Raw genomic sequence first — 21,866 nt, 5'->3', positions numbered from 1 at the left:
GCACAATCTGCCATAAATAATGGCATCCCATTCATTAAAACACAGAAAGCAGAGGACCACAATTCTTTGAATTTGCTTGTATAATCTTGATATGGAAACATCCTCATATAATGTAGATTCAAGTTTTTTTTATGCCACGTCATGATTAGGAATACATGTATAGTTTTTGTCATGTCCATCCTCCACCCTTCCATCTGTCTTTCCATCGAGCTCAAAGAAACTTTCTAGATATTTTTATCAAAGTTCATATGTTGATGCACATACTGATGTAAACTATCCAACTGCAGCAATATTTTTTGACCTTGACTTTTCCTTTGACCTTCACTTAACTTTTCTTAAAATTAGTGTTTAGCTTTATTTTAAAGAAACCATTCAAGTTGTGTAATTAAACTTCACATGATGATACATACTGATGTAAGCCTTACAATGCTTCACTTTTTTTTACCTTGACATTTCCTGTGACCTTGACCTCACTTTTCTAAAATTAATGTATAGATTAGTTTTGAATAAACAATTCAAGATATATTTATCAAACTTCATATACTAATACATACTGCTGAGAGGTATTAATGCATCAACTTATTTTGACCTTGAATTTTCTTTTGACCTTGACCTCACTTTTTAAAATATGTGTTTATCTAAGTTTTAAAGAAACCATTAATTATATTTTTTTCAAACTTCATATGCTAATAGTAAATTCACACTGATGTAAGCTTTTCAACTGCAACAACATTTTGACCCCAACCTTTCCTTTGATCTCTCTTTTCTTAAAAAAAGTGTTAAGCTCAGTTTCATTAAATCATTCAAGATATTTTTATCAAACATAATATGCTGATATGTATTAGTGAGAGCTATTCAACTGCATCAAAATCTTTACCTTGCACATTCCTGTGACCTTGACCTCTCTCCTCTTTAATTTGAATTTCGCTTAGTTTTAAAGAAATAATTTAAGACATTTTTTTTATGTTTAGCATGCACTTATACATAATTTGGTGAGAATTTATTATCTATATCCAATTTATTTAGATTTTAGTTTCAATTCTAAAGAAACTGTTCAAGATATTTTCATCAAACTTTATACACTAATACAAATTTTCATGTAGCATTAGTAATACATATTTGGCGGGACATTCATGTCCTATAGACATATTTCTAGTTTTTTCAAATCATCACCTCAAAGGCTAGGGTCAGGCCACAAATAGGGATCAAAGTTTTATTTAAAAATAGAAGGAAACACATGTATCTTCAAAATTCTTCTTTTCAAGAACAACAAGAGCATGATTGAAATAAAAACATTCTCAAGAGGTGTAGATTCAAGTTTGTACAAATCATGATCCCCCCCCCCCGGGTTATGGAGGGGTCATCTTTTTCCTGCCCCTTTTTGCCATCCACATGAAAATTCAGATGTTGAAACCATTTTACACATACGCAAAACAAACCAATCATTTTCCAAATGATCATGGTTTAAAGCTATTGCATAAAATATTAGGGAAGTTCTTGAAAGCAGGGTGATTAAAAATATCAAATATATATATATATATATATATATATATATATATATATATATATATATATATATATATATATATATATATATATATATATATATTCTATATATTTGACCCCCCCCCCGGGCAGAATGAAAATTCAAAAATCTACATGACATCATCAACCATCTCTTAATAGATGATTAGGCTACTGAGTAAAATGTAGAATGAGTTCAGGAAAGACGGGGCTTTTAGCATAAAAAACGTCATTTTTCGACCCCCATTTGACCCCCCAGGGCAAAATCAAAATTCCGAAACCTTAAATTACTGCACATCAACATAACACCACCAACCATCTCCCGAAAGATGATAAGGCTGCTAAGTAAAATGTAGAAGGAGTTCAGGGAAGACGGGGCTTTTAGCATAAAAAAACGTCATTTTTCGACCCCCATTTGACCCCCCAGGGCAAAATCAAAATTCCGAAACCTTACTGCACATCTACATGACACCACCAACCATCTCCCAAAAGATGATTAGGCTGCTGAGTAAAATGTAGAAGGAGTTCAGGAAAGACGGGGCTTTTAGCATAAAAAAAACGTCATTTTTCGACCCCCATTTGACCCCCCAGGGCAAAATCAAAATTCCAAAACCTTATTACACATCTACATAACAACACCAACCATCTCCTAAAAGATAATTAGGCTGCTGAGTAAAATGTAGGAGGAGTTCAGGGAAGAAAAGTGTGACAGACGGACGGACGGACATGAGTAACAACTATATACCCGAACTTTCTTTAGAAAGTGCGGGTATAAAAAGAAAATACATTACATTTTCAGGAAATTGCAAATGATTACCAACAAATCTAAGTATAACAACACATTTAGTCATTGTGTTTTTAATTCAAAATATGATGAATCCATTATTTTCTTTTTTTAAAAATATACATGTAGTTCTGAGAAACTCAAAATAAAATTAGCTTGGCCTTGTTCTCCATAACTTTGTCACGCGAATTTCATTACTGAATTGGCAGTCTATTCAGACGGCATTTTGTCAAGTTATTTGTAGCAAACATATACAGGTAATCAGATTTCATATTTGTATCAAAAAGTGATTTAACGCAAGGCAGACATTTTTTGCGCCTAAAACTATATGAAATGAATGCTTTCCAGTTTGAAATGCATTTTCATCCATCATAAAGGTAATATGATCTCGCGAGAACGAACCAGATATAAACAAAATAACAAAACCGTCGAAATTCGGACCCTGTCGAATTTAGGACCTTCGACCATAATTATAATCATGCTAAAAGTAATCGTAATACCAATATTCAAACTGTATATTTTTGTTAATAAATTTCTTAAATTAGAGAAACCTGTAAGCACCTTTTACTAAATCTTGATCATAAGTGGACAAATCCGACACTATCTCATGTAATGAATTACACAGTTCTGATAATGTGAATGGCATGCAATTTTTTAGGGAATGCAGAAATCTAAGAAAGTCAACTAAGTTGAATAATACTTAAAATGTGTACGAGTCAAAGATATGCTGAAGATTGTGTGTAAATTTTGTGATGTCTAATATGAAATGATTTGCATCCCTGTCCATAAATAATTGTTGATTATGTTAATTATTTATGTGTATTTTTTAGGTTTATTTTTGATAACTAATTTTTCTATCAATCATGATCTTTTGAAATAAAAAAACGTATACGATTTTTGATAAATATCCCCATTGTAAATCTGAAAGTAACCCTAAACAGTCATCTAATAAGAAGTAGCATTGATAAGTAACCTATCTCTTATCAGTTTGAGGGGAAAGTTATATATTTTGATCAATTTCTGTAATTATTTAGGTGTATTCATATTCATATCAAAGGTTGGAAACATTCTGACAAGGATTTCTTGACAAGGAAAATATTCACAAATTTAGGGTAGAGAAATTATTCTAAAAAATATATTTCATTTTCCTATATGTTAAAAAATAAAGGTTTATCTATAATGTTAATTGCATAAAAAGAGAATTCATTTTTGAGAAATATTGCTTAATACAGTTCAGTAAATGAGGTTTATAAATGAATACAAAGATGTTTAAAGATACTTTTTTGGTGATTTTTTAAATTCTTTTAATGGCGAGTAACCCAAAACCGGACTGAAAATGTGTAGTCGCAGCATATAAGTTTCATAGGTCGCGCTACATTTATTAACAAGGAAACATATAATGTACTTTTGATTGATAAGTGAATGCTACTTTTTTATTTTGAAAAGTTTGAAACCCTAGTGACAAAGACTTTGCCGACACTATACGAATTTATCGTTTTACACAAGCAGTGGTTACAATTTTTTTGAGAATTCACTAATAAAGACAGCATCCCTTCCGGTCGCTTGAAACGTAAAAAAATTGCCACTTAAATAGTGCATAAAACGTATGTAACAATGAGAATGTGTCAATTTGTGTACAATGATGGAAAAAATACTTCAAAACACAAATCAAAACTTAAAAGAGAAAAAAAAAAACTTTTTTGATAAATATATCAATTGAAAGAAAAGGATGCAAATGAAGAAAATAATTCCCTCCATCCACGTCAAAATGTCTAAATGAACCCCACCTTTTGCCCCAACGACAATCTGTTGGAAATCTAATGGTCGCTACATTTGTAATTGAGCTTCTTTATTAGTCACGCATTTTTTTTATTATGCAGAATTGGTTCGCACTTACTACATACGATTATGACCAAGTACATGTAACGGCTGAAGAAAGCGAAAACAGGATGGGTTTTTCATCATTTTTCTTTATTAATTTTTAATTATATTAACATGACCAGTTGACATAATATTAAGTGTTTTTATGTTCATTAGCAACATCTCCATGCAAAGTCATCCTTTAGAAAAATCTACAGTTGTTCTAGTGAACTCTGTATTGGATATATGCTGAATACAGTTCTGTATTAAAAATATGACAGTTTGAGGCCTTTAGGGCCGAAAACTGTCTGATATTTATTAATACAGAAATGTATGAGGCATATATCGTACTTAAAACATTGCTTTTGATTTACCTGATTTAGTCCGATATTAGAACAAAAGACAGTGGTGTTAATGACCACTGAAGCAATTCTTTCAAGAATGTAGGCTTAAATGAAAAGTACTCAGTATTTAGGGATTTGGCTACACTGAAGAAGGAATTTGAAAGAATTTGATAGGAGAGTGGGGACAAAATATTTCTTAATTAAAACACGCACGGAGATTAAAGCAGTGCAACGAATTATCATACAGACAATCTAGTGAATGATGAATTTGAAATGGAATGGAAAATGTAGAAATGAAGAATTGCCACAGAAAATTAAGCGGATGCTGAAGGTACATTAGTCCATTTCATTTTTTCATGTTAAGCATCTACATATACCTTTGTTTTTGATGTTCAATTACAGAAAAACAAACATAATCAATAATCCAAGAGTTTGAAGGAAACGTTGAAAATATTCAATTTTCTATCAAAATTTGTTGCATATCTTTTAAATTAAGTCTAATTAAATTATCAAATGCCAGGCCTAGTTACCTTGATTTTGCAGAGGCATTTTTCTTTCTATGAGAAAAATGAAATCAAATTGTTCGAATGTTGTTCTTTATAATGGTGTATAAAGTTTTTGTGCTTCTCTGGTGACTCACAGTGCGCCCCCTCTATTTCAAAAATCAGAGAAAGGGGTTTAAACACTTCTAAAATTTTGATAAGTTTATTAGAAGTTTACCCGTTTTTGTGTTGTAGTTTTTTTTTTATTTATTTGCATTATCTGGTCTGCCGCATATTCTTCTTTCTGTTACAGTATATTCAGTGTAATTGAAAGTTTTTTTTTTTTTTTTAAATTTTGCAATTATGGGTAAGATCAATGTTTCCTAAATCATCATTCTATGTAAGAAATTTAAATTGCTGTTTGTTAAATTATCACACTTTTTATTTCTTTTGTTCAGTAGCAGTCCTATTTTGAAGGATATCAGTACTGAGACAGTCTGATATTAATATCAGACTGCTCACTAATATTCGACTGCCACAGGTAAATTTTAGACTGTGAGAACAAAGGAATGACATCACAGCAATGTTTTAATTCATGATATGACTTTTCTTTGGTGTTTTTTTTTTTTCTTGAATTCAATTTCCATTTGTTTAGTCATAGATCTTCATCATAGAAATTGTTTGCAGAGACTGCATTTTGAAAATTATTTTTTACACCATGCTTGCAAAATATAATGACCTGGAAACATGTCACATTTTGTGATATTTTCAGACAAATTACTATGGTAGTGAATGTAGTTATGTGTATCATCTTTTTAATGGAAAAACAATCGCAAAAACGCCAATTACAAGTGGCGATAACCACGTATACATACAATGTGAGGAGTGTCAGAAACCGCACCAAAATTGTGGCTGCTTTTTTCCTTTTTGTGTGTGTGTGTGTGTGTATGTATCTGTTTATTGATTTTGTTGTATGCTGTTAAATGCCGAATATTTTAACGCGATAATTAGGGTCTTCCGTCTCCAGCGGAAGACCCTTCTATTATTCTACTGTTTCTTTTTCACTTTTATTAAGGTCTTCCGTCTTCAGCGGAAGACCTTGTTATTCGTTGGTTTTTTTTCCACTGTTTTTAAGGTCTACCGTTTCCAATGGAAGACCTTATTTTTTCGTTCGGTTTCTTTTTCCCTATTATTATTTTTTTTTCTTACCGATTTTTGTGCACGCGAGTTCTCGGAAACGTCTCGGTCGATTTTCACGAAACTTTCAGATCTCATAGATATCGATCTGAACCGCTCATCACAGGAAGATGAAATCTTTTCAGGAAGATAGAGCAACAAATGTAGATTTGCATTGTGTTGTTAACTTTCACCGGAATACTGCACGTTACCGCTCGGTATGGTCTGAAAGAAGTCATATTGAGCGTTTCAAAATTTCTAACACTTTTCCTATTATATCGTTTTACTAGTAAATATTTTGTTAAAACACAGAGAATAAAAATTGTGAAGAATTCTGAGATCTTTCAAATGATGTCTCGAAAAAAGGGCTGACCCCCAAAATTGTTCACGGGCAATCAAAATATCACTTGTTCATGGGATTTATATCCATGGTTTACTCGTTTATTGAGTAATCTTAATAAACCAATAAGTCATCGATCATCAACGCCCTCAAAAATAAGGATCCAGCTACAATATGCAATATTTGGCCTCCTTTTACAAACTCAGTTTTACTGTCTTCAGTAAGTTTACACCATACATGTACCAATGCAACAAAATTGTACTGAAACTGTACAAATAAGGACCAGCATCGTCTCACAAAACCTTTGATTTACATTTCCATTTATAAAAGGAAAGAAAATGACTAGGGGAATATTCCATTTGTCTAATAGTAATAATAAGATGTTCAATGTGAATTTATACACAAGAGTTTTTTTTTCAAATTAAGCCAAAAAATGTGAACATGGTGTAAAAAATGTGTACACACACAATAATCAATTATATATTTATGAATTATTTCACCATGAAACAATACTGTTTTGAAAATTGTAAATATATGCAATTAAATTATTAATGAAAATATTTAACTCCATCAATGGTAAATTTATTTTTCTTAGTAAGTCATAAAATTTGATGCATTTCATTTATATTCATAATGCTGAAGGTGCTTTTTTCATTATATGTATGAGTTCGTCAATAAACGATATATATAAAACATGAATTTTCACTAGTAGAATTAAAGATGCTTAAATCAAACTAGCAAACATTCCTCAAAGTATTTTGGTACAACTAAATATACATACATGTATATTTTTAATTATGAGGAAGTCCACTGAAAATCAGGCAATGGGTGGCACATCGCATGTCATGGATTTTTATTATTTTTTGCATATAGACTTATTTAAGCAAGTGTTTACACATGACAACATCAAAAAAAATTTTAGTGCTCCACTAGTCCTATTTTTGGTAATTGCTCAATTTTAAGTGCAAAAAGGTCAAAATGGGGGTAAAAAAAATTACTACGTTTTTATTTTGTTTTATATGTACCAGATACGCAAAACCTGGATGTGTCTATCAATATTATTTATACCATAGACTCTTATCTTTAATTTTAGTAATGAATAAGACTCCAGTTTATATTTCTTTAGAAAAAAATATGTGGTCCAAAATTGAGTTTAGCAAGTAACTTTTTGAATTCATTATCCAATTTTCAGTACGTTATAAAACCCAATACATTTCAATGACAGATTTTTTTTCTCATGTTATTATGAATACAAAGTACAAACTTTTGAGTCACTCAATAAAATCAGTGGGCATCCTTATATTGAGAGAAATAAAAGGAGTCAAATTTACCTATGTTTTACAATTTTTCACAATTAAACCGATCCCGACCGGAATTATATAAAGAAGGAAATACTATAATTGTAATGTTAAATTTGGCTCTTTTGTTGTAATATGGCCAAAAAATTACTTGATGTATTTTGATACATGTCTTATGGGTGGCAGTTGTTTTTAGTGTTATAACTTTACACATTTTGCATTATTTTCAATCGGGATCGGTTTTTACCGTAAAACTAGAAATATTCTGCATTTAATGTATCAGAAAAAAATATGCTTGTCTTTTATTTCTGTTCAGTTAGTCAACTGTTTTAAAATTATTTTATCCATGGATTCAAATGTTTATACAATTTATTTAAAATACTAATGTCTTTTACGTACATGAAGATTACAATCATGACTTTTATCATGTATAACATCTGTACGATTTCTTGATACTCGGTATTAAAAAACAAGTATTTGTACATGCATTATGCAACAACTGAGAGTAGACAGCTTATCTTTATTAAATATCTTATTTCCAACTAAAGTATTTTTTAATTATCTCGTGAATTTCTATCATTGGCGAAAATATTCTTGCACTACCTAAATGCAGAAAATATTTAAATGTGCACAGTCTCGACTTGATCCAAATTTTTTAAACCTGTCATCTATAAAAGCCGTTTCCCCTATATTTTCATCCTACAAAATTTAATTTTATATTAATAAGAAAATAAGTTATTTCATATATAGTATTATTATGTAAGAGCCTAGAAATCGCAAGCAAAAAGCCGGGACGGGGAGGGGGGGGGGCAAGGCGGCATATTAAAAAAAACTTTCATTAATGGGAAAACATTTTAGAATTGGCCAACATGGTCACGTTTTTTAACTTCATATTGAATGTGAGTATGTGATTGTTTCAATCACCAAATTTAACCAAAAAAAACAAAAAAAAAAGACCAAACAAAAACAATACAAAACAAAAAATACGCCCACGAAATCTTCCGTTTTAGTGGCAAATTGAAGTGGGGAGTTCAACAGTAATTTTCCTCAATAAATATTTTTTAAATCTTATTTTTCACTTTTTTAATAAAATATTTTTAATCGTACCGCGGATCGTTTACTGTGGTTTGACTGCATAGATAAATATAATCAAGTGTTTGTGTGTGTGTGTGTGTGTGTGTACAAATATCATGAAATAAACATCTCAACTCCGTTGACTTGAATTAAATGTTGCGTAAATCTAAAATATTCATCTTTCCTTGATAATCAGAAGAAAATAAAATCTCTTCACATCCCAATTTTATAAGAAATATTCAATATAAACAATTAATTATTTGTACGCATAGCCTAGTAAATCAGTTTAAAAAATTAGTAATCGGACATGTACAAAATTACTTTTAGCTGCGACGTCGCCCGTGAAAAAATACATTTTATATAAAATCATATATTTTTATATAAAATGTATTTTTTTCACGGGCGACGTCCAGTTTAAAAACATGTAGGATAATGCACTCTGAAAAGTAATTGAACAGAAAAAGAGAAATTATTTATTTTTAATCGTTTTATTTGCGCTTTTATGCAAAGAATTTACAAACTTCTTTGGAAAACTTGTTACTATTTAATTGTGACGCAATATTAGTCAGGTATATGACGTCACTGATACATCAATGGAAACGTGGATTCAACCTGAATAATACTGCCAATCTTAATCTAAATATTACGTTTGGAGGCGAAAATGAATTTTATTTTGAAAATAAAGTAGTAATTTTTGGTTAAATAATTTTATTTTGTGTATATATTCTAAATATTTCACTAGGATTTCGATAGTAAGGTGTTTAGCAGATTTACCGATGCCACGGGAGATAACTCTTACATCGCAAAATTTCATAAAAAAACGTCTCTATATTTTGACAGAAAACTACTATCAAAAGTGTTTTGCCCACCAATTTTATTTTTGAAACTGAAATACGAAATATTTCTAGATTTAGTTCAGCATGAATTATATTCCTGTTAAATAAGTATTGGAAATTACAGTTCGTTGTTTCTGACCTAAATTCAATGGTTTATATAGGGGAATTCAAGAACACGAAACAAAAGGATATTTTACTAAATAAGCAATTTCAAAACAAATCTTCGATTACATTATTCCATTTGGACTACATTGATATTATTTTCAATAAAATTTCAAATATTCGTCACATTCGATGTGCCGCCTATTAATACAAACCTGCCTGGTTTTTCGGCGGACTGCCTCTTAATATTTGTCTGTATGATAATACATCTGTACAGGCATAAAAATGATACAAGCATTCCACAGTACATGTATATCAATTTATATTGGTACAACTGAATAAATCATGAAGCAGAAAAGAATATATTTATACATATATATGTAATATCATATCTCTATAACTGTATGATTGTACATCTATACAGAAACGAAAATGATGTAAGCATATCAACTTACAGGGAATTGTACAACTGAATAAATCATGTTGAAGCAAAAAATTCACATAACTTAGTGATGACAGTTTGTAACACTTTAGATGTACCTTAAGGTATCTGATGTACAACTGAGCACGAGAACTCGGCATTTTCCGGAATGACCGCGGTAGATTACGGGGAAAAGTAAAAAAAATCATAAAATGAATTTATTTTTTTTTTATTCAACTAGATTAATAGTCATATATAGCAATGTAATGGCAAAGTTGATACTCGTAAATTATTTTTTGAGTTTAAAGACTCCTTGTTCTTCGAGTCGTGTGTGCTGTTGCGTTCTCCTGCTGGAATGTTAAACCAGGACCATTGGTGGGTAGACATGGCAGTACAAATGGAAAGAGAAATTCATCTCTGTATCTTTGAGCTGTCAGGTTACCGTTCACTATAACAAGTCTTGTGCGGTTTCCTCCAAAAAATTCCTCCCCAAACCATTACACTACCACCCCCAAAAATGTCTACTTCCGTCACACAACAACCAGCAAAATGCTTTCCACGTCTCCCACAGACACGGGTTCTTCCATCGGCAAATTTCAAACTAAAAAGAGAGCAGGAAGTTTTTCAAGATAAATAGACGGTTATAAATGAACTTAGTTTAAATGGATTTAAAACTTCCGCATCTACAAAATATACAGAAGCTAAGGCCAAATTTGAAATATAACGATTAAGATTTGTTTAGCGGATATGCTTTCGATATGTTTGATTCTGATTGTTGGAATTCTTTATTGTTCAGCATACGGTTTGTATATCTGGTGCACATTGCTTTTTCTATTTGATTAAACTTTGTATGCTTCCTTAAAATAATCCAAAATGTGAGGGATGCTCATCTTCATTGTATTTAAATTAAAGATTCTGTAAAGTTAATAAGCCAAAGCTTACTTGAATCTTGCTTTTGGTTCATAATACATGTATATCATTTCTTTAAAATAAAAATTTAAATCTGAAAATAATAAACCAAAGTACTGAAAGTACTCATGGAAGTTAAAAACTGTAATTTGGGAGGGGAGCGAAGTTTAAAGTGTATTAAGTGTATTAAATTCCCATAAATAACAAGATGTGTTTGTGAAACACTATGCGCCCGGCGGTATCAAAGTTCAGAAAAAAGCTATTTTTAGCATATCATTGACCTTGGTATAATTGAAAGAACTTGATTAGTGGAGAATGCATACCAAATATGCATTTTCAATTTCTAATGGTTCAAAAGTTATGGTTTAGGTTCAAAAAAGCTATTTTTAGCATAAAAGTCACAGTAAATGTCACAAGGTCATTGACATTGTCATTTGAAAGAACTTAATTAGTGGAGTATGCATACCAATTATAAAGTCTTTATCTCCAATGGTTCAAAAGTTATGGTGAAAGATCAAAAAAGCTATAGTTTAGCATAAAAGTCACAGTCAAGGTCACAAGGTCATTGACCTTGGTATCATTTGAAAGAGTGTAATTAGTAGAGTATGCATACAAAATATGAAGTCTCTATCTTTCATGGTTCAAAAGTTACGGTGAAGGTTAAAGTTCGCAGAAAAAAAAATATTTTTAGCATATAGGTCGCAGTCAAGGTCACAAGGTCATTGTCCTTGGTGTCATTTGAAAGAGTTTTATTTGTGAAGTATGCCTACTAAATATGAAGTCTCTATCTTTCATGGTTCAAAAGTTATGGCGAAGGTTAAAGTTTGCAAACAAACAAACAAACAGACAAACAGACAGACAGGACAAAAGCAATACACGCCCCGGATCTATCGATCCTGGCGCATAAAAATTGCTTCAAATAAACTAACATGGCGATATCTTGATTCTCGAGGTGTCCCTAAATCTTACAAATGCCTACTTATTACATGTAGCTGATATGTATGACCTAGACATCGATGTTGTTTACTCATACACTACATTTACCCACCTTAATCCTGTTGTCTACAATTCAATTCTAACTTAATGTTAGAAATATGAGAATTATGATTCGGACATTTCATTTTATATTTATATATTCATATTCATTTTATAATACATTTGCATGTTAATTTCTTTACTATCTTAAACTACTAGGCTATTTATAGAATGTTTTCTACACAAAATTTGAAAATCTTGAAACCTTGGCCTCACATGCTCCAGTCATGCAGTAAAATCCGGAGCCACTCCAATTCGTTTTCCTGGTACTGTCTAATGTTGAGCAATCGTCCGCTTCTTTCGCTTTTCATGCGTTATTTAAAGCCAAGGAAGATAAGATGTGTTTGTGAAACACTTTGCGCCCTGCGGCAACAAAGTAACAAAAATATTTTTAAAATAAAGGTCACATTCAAGGTCATAAGGTCATTGATCTTAATGTTATTTGAAAGAACTTGAGTGGAGTATGCATACCAAATATGAAGTTTTTACCACCTATGGTTCAAAAGTTATGGCAAAGGTTCGAAAATAGTTATTTTTAGCATTAAGGTCACAGTCAAGGTCACAAGGTCAATTACTTTGGTGTCATTTGTATGAGCTCAATTAGTGAAGTATGCATACCAAATATGAAGTCCCTATCTCTTATGGTTCAGAAGTTATGGCAAAAGTTCGAAAAAGCTATTTTTAGCATGAAGGTCACAGTCAATGTCACAAGGTCGTTGACCTTGGTGTCTTTTAAAAGAATTTCATTAGTGGAGTATGCATACCAAATACGAAGTCTCTATATCTCAAGGTTCAAAAGTTATGGCGAAGGTCAAAGTTTTCAACAGACAGACAGACAAACAGATAAACAGACAAACAGACAGGACAAAAACAATATACGCCTCGGATCTATCGATCCGAGAGCATAAAAATTATACTGAAGTCTAACCATATGGTGATAACGAACAGTATCCAAGATCAAGGTCTATAAAACAATATACAAAATAGGAGCATAGCAAACAAGGACCTCCAAAATATTGGAATTGGGATCAGGTGCCGTGTAGGAGTGAGCATCACCTGTCAACCGGTCACATCCGTCGTGTGCTCCTTGACACAACGGAAAAATCCGTTGTCAATTCAGTGTATAAGTAAGGACTAACAATTAGTATGAAAATGTCAGTTAGCATAAAATGTATATAAGTTGTATTTGCTGACAAAGACTATTTTCACGTTCCGTTGAGGCCATTCGCTTCTTTGCAAATCGCTTTTAGGGCAAAGGTGCGAGAGTGCGAAGTTGCGAAGGCGAAAGCTCGGAGGAAGGAGCAAAAGTGTGAAGTAGCGAGCACGGGGCTTCTTCATCTTTGCAACCTCGCATTTTCGCCATCAATAGGACAAACACCGCCAAATGTTTTCCAATAGACTTCCATACAAAGTTAAGCCCCTGTCACTGATACATTATTATTTTGAATTATGGGCAAATGACTTTCTGGCCGTGAAAGGTCGAGATCTTGCAAAACAAAATATGCCAGATAAAATGTACCATGCCGTTGCACTTTTACTTTCAAATTTCACTTGTTTACAACTAGGTGCGTTCAGCACCAAATGAAAATCTCGAACCAAAGTGCATCCATACTTTCAAATTTTTACCTGTAAGTTCTATATATCTCAAAGAAGATTAGGTCTTGATATGAGATTTTTATCACCTTTATTTCACTTGCAAATACATAACAAGTCTTTTCTCTTAATCAAAAATCACGTGCCACGTAGCATTTTCTTCTCCGCATAACTTTGGGTCTCCAAAATGTCTGTGCCTATGTATTTGTTTATATAGGAGTTTTTCAAAAATTTCGCACTTTCGCCTTTGCCTTATTTTGTTAGGTTCTCTTTCGTTTGATAATAAGTTTTTGGGTATCTGCAGAAGAAGATGAACTGTTTAGTCTGTTACGAATATATTTCAAGAAAGGATTTTGGCATTATGAAATTCGAAAGTTATTGTATTTAAAGTACGGTATTTAATTAAGGTGTGCATTTTTTCAGAAAAATGACCTTGCACAAGCTACAACAATCACTTACTATTATCCTATTATTTAATCTACATTTGTATATAAAATTAGAATGTCCAGTGATCAATTGCACTTTTTCTCGTTTTTATGAAATTGCGAGTGTAAATTCTTTATTAAAAACGTGACTGTACAATTAAACATTGCTTACAATCCATTACGCCGCTAAAATAACATCCACTAAAAGAACCCGCTTAAATTAACTTATGCCGATAATTAGCTCCACAGAAGTAAATGCGAAGGCAAAAGCACGGAGTTACAAAGGCGAAAGATCGATATAAGTATCGCTCTTTCGCCTTTACACCTTTGCATCTTCGTGCTTCGCCGTCTTATCATCACTCTTTCTCTCCTTCGCCTTCGCACTTCGCACTATCGCATTACCTCCCAAAAGGCAAGAGTGCGAAGGTGCGAGTGGCCCCATCGGATCACCATTCGTACAACAATGTGTCTACGTACGACAATGTGTCTATCTTACAACCACTCAAAAACTGTTGTTTCAGGGTTATCATAAGTTTAAGTCGTAAACGTAATCAACTGAAAGAAATAAACTCCCGTGTGCAGGCGGTGAAGGTATATTGCTGCAAATGTGAAAGAAGCTCACGTTTGAAAAGTTAAATTCATCTTGTTTGTCTTGAAGCTTGGTTGTTAGAAAACCAATAACGTCTTTCCCAAGTAAAATATCTAGATATAAAACAGATGTGTCTGACTCTGTGGTATCTTTTATTTAAAGTTCATCGGGATATATCCTATGTCAAGTTGAAGGCCACAGCAAGTGAACTATCTTGCACATATAAGATTTTGTGGACAAATTCTGCTTCATATGATACAAGAGTAGGTCTTTAGGTCTTCTTATAAGGGGACGCAATCACTACTTGCTTCCTCAATGCTTCACGTATATTCAAGCGTTTCCCATATATTCAAGAAGCATCGTCTATTGAAATATTGATTGTGCATATCGAATTTAATATTTCTCCATGTATAAATGCACTCATCTGTTTTGGAAACATCATCAATTTTTTTCCAGAATTTCTCATGCTTTAGTAATAATTGGAATACGCAGCACAATTAAGGTTACAAATGGAAACATCGGTGATTTCTTTCAGATAAAAAATGCATTACTTTATAAGGATGGGAGATTCATTTAGGACTTCACTGATATCAGAAAAATGTAATGTGGTTCCAATCTACATGTTGAGGACATTTAGATTTTTTATTGAGACTTAAGGCTTGTCACGTATTGAAAAAGTCACATGATTTTAGCAATTATACTTGCAGTTTAAAGGTCATTTATAAATTCCAATATTGCAAGAGCATAACCAAGTTAAAAATCTTAGTTTAATTTTTTATCCTTTTCAACACTATCTGTAGTTTTGTTTTTTTTTTAATAAAAAAAGTGCTATGAACCTATATAAGTTCCCTTATTTCATTGCTAAAATTTAATTTGTTTCACGGCAGGTTGAATATTTTGCTGGTCAACTACATTAAATATAGATATAATTAATTTATTTGCAAGATTTCATGAGATTTGTAGCACTTTTCAAAAATCTTAATACTTCTTGAGTTTATGTGTAAAAACGTGGCAAGATACATAGAGGGTATGCCCTTACAATAAATCGATTTATTAGGGCTCTTCTATTATTTTTTCAATGAATCTGCATACAAACACACGGCAGTATCACTTGTCTGGAGAATATTCGGGCAGTTTATAAATAAAATAGTAAAATAAACATCGCATCCAAGTTAACGGCCTTTTATTTAACTACAAATATATTTTATTTGAGAACAGAAGACATTATTCAATGTACAAAATGTGACATGATCAGCCTTTCTCTGTGTACAAACTGTCATTTTTGGGAGATGACGTCACATTGACAAGTGCATTGCGATCGATCCATCATTTATATATTGTTGTATGGGATTTAACAAACGTCAAAACTGCATGTAATAGTAAGTTTTTATGTAGTCTGCACCTATTCCGAGAGTTTGAATTAGCAAATAATTTTATTTTTTGGTATTTTGCAGACCATATATTTTGTGTGACGTCACAAACATTTCCCGTATGAATTAGGCCCTCACTCCTTAGTGTAACCTTCACTGTGCTGCGTAACTGAATCAGAAGTACTCTTACACATACATGTATTAATTAAATCTTAAGATGGACAAAAATTATAAACACTCATGTCTTGCATTACTACATGTATTAAAATGAGACATTCTAATATTGTAAAAAAGAACTAATTATTTATCGTGTATTTTACAGACAATTTATCGAGGAGAAAATATACAAATCAACATAGGCATTGGACATGTGTACCATCATCTTGTCAACAATATGCCTCCCATAACGCCATTGATGAAAACACTAATACTTGCACGAGAACAGATACAATAATGGCATATGCTGGTTCATATACTTGGTGGTACGTGGACTTTGGTGAAGTGAAAAGCATTTCCTACATTAGGATAAAATTTAAATCATATAGCGGACATGGTAAGGCATTTATTGTAGTAAAAGAGGGTTAAAACTGCATTTTAATCATGTTGGAACTGCATTTACAGCCTCGACCAATTTAAAAATCTTACAAGAGGCAAAATTTGTCATTTGATCTCTACTATGTAATTATATAATGTTGGATTTTTTGAAATTTAGTTTTAGTGCAAGTTGAAAAACAAATGTTTAAATAGAGGTTTTGAAAATTTCACCCTGATACGTTGATTATTAAATAGAAAAGAAATTCGCTGATCGCGCGAGAATAAGGACTGTTCTTGTGTAGGTTACACATGTCGTGCACATTCTATGTAGTAATGGCTTCTGTCTTCCTAGTCACTTCTTTGGTTAATGGAAAAGTCATGTTTACTGAGAATTAACAACCATTGGATAGTATAAAATACTGAGCTCTGAAGGTTTCATTGCCCTTTTCCTCATTTTAACCATATTCCAAATTCCAATTACTTCAGTCGCGCTAGTGGAAGACTTATCTTGCATCCCTAAATCTCCAACAACTCTACAGTCCATGAAGGAAATACCTTTCTCATTTGCATGTAATGTACGTTTGCAATTCAGCGAATAAAAAATTTGCATTTAAAATTCCATGCTAAACACAACAGCACATCGGAAACTCTGCGATTCCATACCATTTTGTAGTGTATGTTAATTTTTTCAAGACATGACCCCGCCCGATCAAAATTTTACACGGATATTCTAAAATCTTTGAATTTGTTTTCTTCTCAAGAATAGCAGAGCCGTGATCCGCCTTATTGATAAGAAAGTTTGAAATTGTTTTGATTCATATATGTACCTAAAAAAACAAAAATAGTCAGATAAGGATAAAAGGACCCTCATTTATATAGATTTAATTTGATTCAAATCAACCCCGGAGTCATGGTATGGTCACTATGGGCAATCATAGCTTTACATAGCTTTAGGTAAGAATATGAAAAAAACTTTTAAAATCGGCATCTCAAGAAAAAGTAAATGTATGCCACGATTAATTTTATTTATAGAATATGTGAACATTCTCAGGTTGTCAAGATTCAAGTTTATTCAAAAAGTGAAACCTGGGGGTGGGGTTGCAGGGCAGGGCATTGCTAAAATGAGGATCAAGGTTTTCATAGAATACATAGAAAAATCCCTTACCTCTGTCAATAAGCTGGGGCTATAACGAGTGATAATTTTTGTCACATGAGAACATATACGAAAAGGAGTATCCATGATAACCAGGAGGCGCCACTGTTACCTAGTTGGGCGATGTGGTCCTTTGGCCTCTTGCTTTTATATGATGAGATAATGCACTGAAACAAATTATCTGAGATGTAAATAACGTTAATTGGTAAACTCATGTTTGCACAACTTTCTTCAGAGACTAGGAGGTATTTTTTTTTATCTTTGTTGAGCGTTCCTCTGGTGGTTTTCCACTGATTTTAGACGTCATCACTTGTTTCTTTCGAGCTGCAAATTTAGACTTATATTCCGCACTCAGGGCCGTTGAGAAGTGAAGGATCCTTTTTTGTACCCTCATTTCCTGTGACAATTAACCTTTGTTGATACGGTCTCATGCAAATCATTTTATTTAGGTTCTAACTTGACTGGAGGACAGAAATACATTATTTAGTGCATAATGATTGAAAGATATATTGTAGAGATCCGACAAAGAGGTCGCTTTGCGGGATTTTCTCTTTATCTCTCAAACACCACAGATAAAGAGGATGGCTACCGTTGTTACATTGACGGTCCAGAGTTACCGCCCCTGGACTTTAATACAACATGTATAGGTCATGCGCGATACGTCATCTACTATAACGAGAGACTTCCTGAAGGACAATATCTAGAGGGATACGCAGATGGCTATCCGGAAGGATTCCAACTCTCTTCTATTACAGAGTTATGTGATGTAGACGTACAAGGTAATTATGAATTGATAATATTATTCTAAAAATATTTTTTTTTTCTCATGGAAAGCACGAGACAAAATTGATGGTCTTTGTCTATACATTTTTAAGGCTGTAATGAGAGTGGAATGTATGGTCCAAATTGCAGTATTGAATGCCCAGAAAATTGTCAAGAAAATAGATGCCATATCTTGTACGGAACATGTCTTGGGTGTAAACCTGGATGGGGTGGGGATCTTTGTGAAAATGGTACAAATTTAGAATTCTCAGTGTATTCATTGCACCGAAAGATGGATTTCGAGATACTAAAATCTTTTTTGATGCATGTTTAACTAGTGTGTCCGTTTGGGAAGTATGGACTCGAATGTAAGCAGGCATGTGCTGGACATTGTGGGGGTAATGCCAACTGTGATCGTGTAACAGGTCATTGCATTGGTGGATGTGCTTCTGGTTGGACAGGAACTTTATGTGATAAGGGTGAGAAAAAGATATGATATTAAGGACACACGCAACGTAGTCATGCACTTAAACTTCCTTTTTCCTGTTTAATCTACATTTTCAATTATTGAAGGATGTTTTTGCAATTTTATATTGTTTGATTAAGCTACACACTTTTATACACTCATATTTATGAATGATTGTTTTGGAAATATTAGCTAAAACTTTATCTATAAAATTTTTTGTATAAGAAATACTAACATTTTCATCATCTTATGTCTGGTCAAAACTCTTGGAAATGTATGCTGAATTTTGTGTATGAAAGTTAAAAAAATAGAGATACACTGTATAGAACATTTATTGACAGACAAGTCACAACTGTTGCGTGCTTCTTAACTTGTTATGATCGGAACAACCCTTGGATAATTCTGTGTGTAACATGTGAACCTGAGTTTAGAAAACATTAGTCAGTATATAAAACGAGGTCTTGTAAGTCTTAAATGCCTAATTGAAGTAACAGTCTAAATTCACATTCCTCTACACACAAAAGCTTTTCACAATGAAACTAAGATGAAAAGAAAAGTGGTAAAACCTGAATACTATTTTTTCTTTTACACAATTTAATGATTGCTTTCTTACTTATGTCACTTACGTATCGTTTCATATCAACTATGTATTCTGAAATAATTTCAAAGAATGCCTAAATGGGTCATATAGTGAAAACTGTATGTTCAACTGTAGTGGACAATGCCTACTTCAAGAACCTTGTGACAAAATTTCGGGAAAATGTGTCAATGGCTGCCGATCGGGTTATACTAACGAAAAATGTGACCAAGGTAAGCAATTATTATATTCTTCATTTAATTCAGTGTACATCCATTTTATTTTCAGCATGTAAGTTTTATTTATTATATTATTTTTTTTCAAGCATTGTCTTTAAAAGGATTATACCCTAAAACAATGGAGGTAGAATTTAAAAAAAAAATTAAATTGACCTTTTACTTTGTGTTTTTCATGTCTAACAAAACAGTAAAACCCAAAATAATAACAAATAAAGAAAAAGAAACCAACAATTTGTATCTACATTGTTTGCTCTAAAGTAAGTATTTTGAGGACGTACCTCATTAGCTACACGTTTAGTCTACGTGGAGAACAAAACCGTCTAGATGGGGAATTTTGATACAGTGCGCCGAATATTGCATTCAATTCCCCCTACTTCTTTACTTTTAACTTTTTCTACGCTTATCTTTGCTTTACATAAAAAGAATGCTCGGTTAATGTTACACGTGCGTCTTTATGTAGTTTTTTTTGCAGAGTGTGTATCACAAACGTTTGGTAAAGAATGTAGAAAGTATTGTAGTGGACATTGTATAAACAACGTAAAGTGTAACCACATCACTGGGCTTTGTGATAATGGCTGTGCAGATGGATACACAGGACTATTGTGTGACTCAGGTTATCTTCCAATATACGTCGAAAATTCGTTTTGATGTATTTTGAATATTATTATTTTTTTCAGCTTAGTATTTCAGTGTATTATACTTCTGAATCTCTGTCTAAGATTAGTGTTAGATTAATGTTAAAATTCTTGCTAAAAATTCAAAGTCATTTGATTGTTATTTTTTAGTCCAACAAATGATCATTATTTATTACCCTTTATCAAAGTATGTCCGTCTGGTCAATTTGGTAAAAACTGCTCTGGATTTTGTTCGCAAAAGTGTATCAGTGCTTGTCACCATGTAGACGGATCCTGTGACTGTACACCAGGATGGAAAGGAATTCCAAACTGTGACGAAGGTAGAAGTTTAATTTATTCAAAAGGAAAGTAAAAACTGAAGTCGTAAAAGGTAGGGTTTTTATTACATTTTTTGCATCTTATTTTCAAAGCTTGTAATGCTGATACTTATATTTGCAGAATGTCTATCAGGGTATTTTGGTGTGAATTGCGATCACCAATGCAGTAGACACTGTGTTTCTAATGACACGTGTAATAAAGTCAATGGGAGTTGTCCACGGGGATGTCATAAAAACTATGTGGGAGAAACATGTCAGTGTAAAGCTTTAGAATGTGAGTTAGTGGAGTGATATTGCTAGTACGTTGCATAAAAATATAGAGGTGCTATTGTAAACACTTTGTCAATCTTATTGCCTGTCGTTTGTTTAAATTCTTTGTCAACTTTTGCATTATCAACATACACAGACCAAAGAAAAAAATCAAAGTTTTCCATTCATTTGATCATTCTCAAAGGTATAAAAAAAGCAGTGAATTTATGTAATTATTTAAACCAACTAGTTTTCATGTTAATAAAAAGTTAACAAACTGTTTTAGAAACGCTTTGTTTACGTTTTTAGTTATGAAAAATTCAGAACATTTAAATAATTGTAAATTATAACAGCACATGAGTTATGAAGCAATTTATAACATAGGTTTTCATCATTTATTTAATTGCTATAAAATATTTCATTTTGCATACATGAATCTTTTTAAATTAAAAAGAGTATACATTTTTTAAATAGCCGATGTTACTGGACAACAAACGGACTTAACGGGTGGCATGATTATTGGACTGATTCTTTCAATTGCACTGAATATTATTTTCCTTTTTGTTGTGTTATTGCCTCAGATAAGGTAAGAAATATTAATTGCTTAACTAAATGTATGATTTTTTTCATCTTTCAAAAAATTATTGACTTATTCATTTTTTTTTAGAAATTTATTCGTGAACTGTAAATGTTTCCATTTTTCTTTCTTAATTCAGATCACTTATTCTCAAAAGAAAATCCCATAACGGGTCAAAAGCAATTCTTGATTCAG

General features: G+C 32.2%; 2 protein-coding genes across 2 annotated transcripts in view; both read left to right on the top strand.

The window, feature by feature from the left end:
* The window catches only part of LOC134258298 (multiple epidermal growth factor-like domains protein 10), an 89,343-nt gene extending 68,185 nt beyond the window's left edge, over positions 1–21,158 (top strand). The window contains exons 3-8 of the mRNA XM_062740827.1: positions 18,725–18,862; positions 18,950–19,090; positions 19,747–19,887; positions 20,366–20,506; positions 20,717–20,848; positions 20,967–21,158. Of these exons, the coding sequence (XP_062596811.1) occupies positions 18,725–18,862; positions 18,950–19,090; positions 19,747–19,887; positions 20,366–20,506; positions 20,717–20,848; positions 20,967–21,136 (863 nt within the window). The 3' untranslated portion in view covers positions 21,137–21,158. The remainder of the gene's footprint in view (positions 1–18,724; positions 18,863–18,949; positions 19,091–19,746; positions 19,888–20,365; positions 20,507–20,716; positions 20,849–20,966) is intronic.
* LOC134258299 (uncharacterized) lies at positions 10,866–18,657 on the top strand. The gene is made up of 3 exons (XM_062740828.1): positions 10,866–11,043; positions 16,485–16,715; positions 18,365–18,657. Exons 1-3 carry the CDS (start codon positions 10,989–10,991, stop codon positions 18,655–18,657), a joined length of 579 nt encoding a protein of 192 aa, XP_062596812.1. The 5' UTR covers positions 10,866–10,988.
* Positions 21,159–21,866: the final 708 nt, after the last annotated feature.

The sequence above is a fragment of the Saccostrea cucullata genome, unplaced genomic scaffold, assembly GCF_032062105.1.
Source record: "Saccostrea cucullata isolate Sc308-1 unplaced genomic scaffold, CSIRO_AGI_Scuc_v1 ctg1500, whole genome shotgun sequence".
Lineage (NCBI taxonomy): Eukaryota > Metazoa > Mollusca > Bivalvia > Ostreida > Ostreidae > Saccostrea > Saccostrea cuccullata.
The sequence above is the reverse complement of the archived record's forward strand: the minus strand, read 5'-3'. Positions and strand labels throughout refer to the sequence as shown.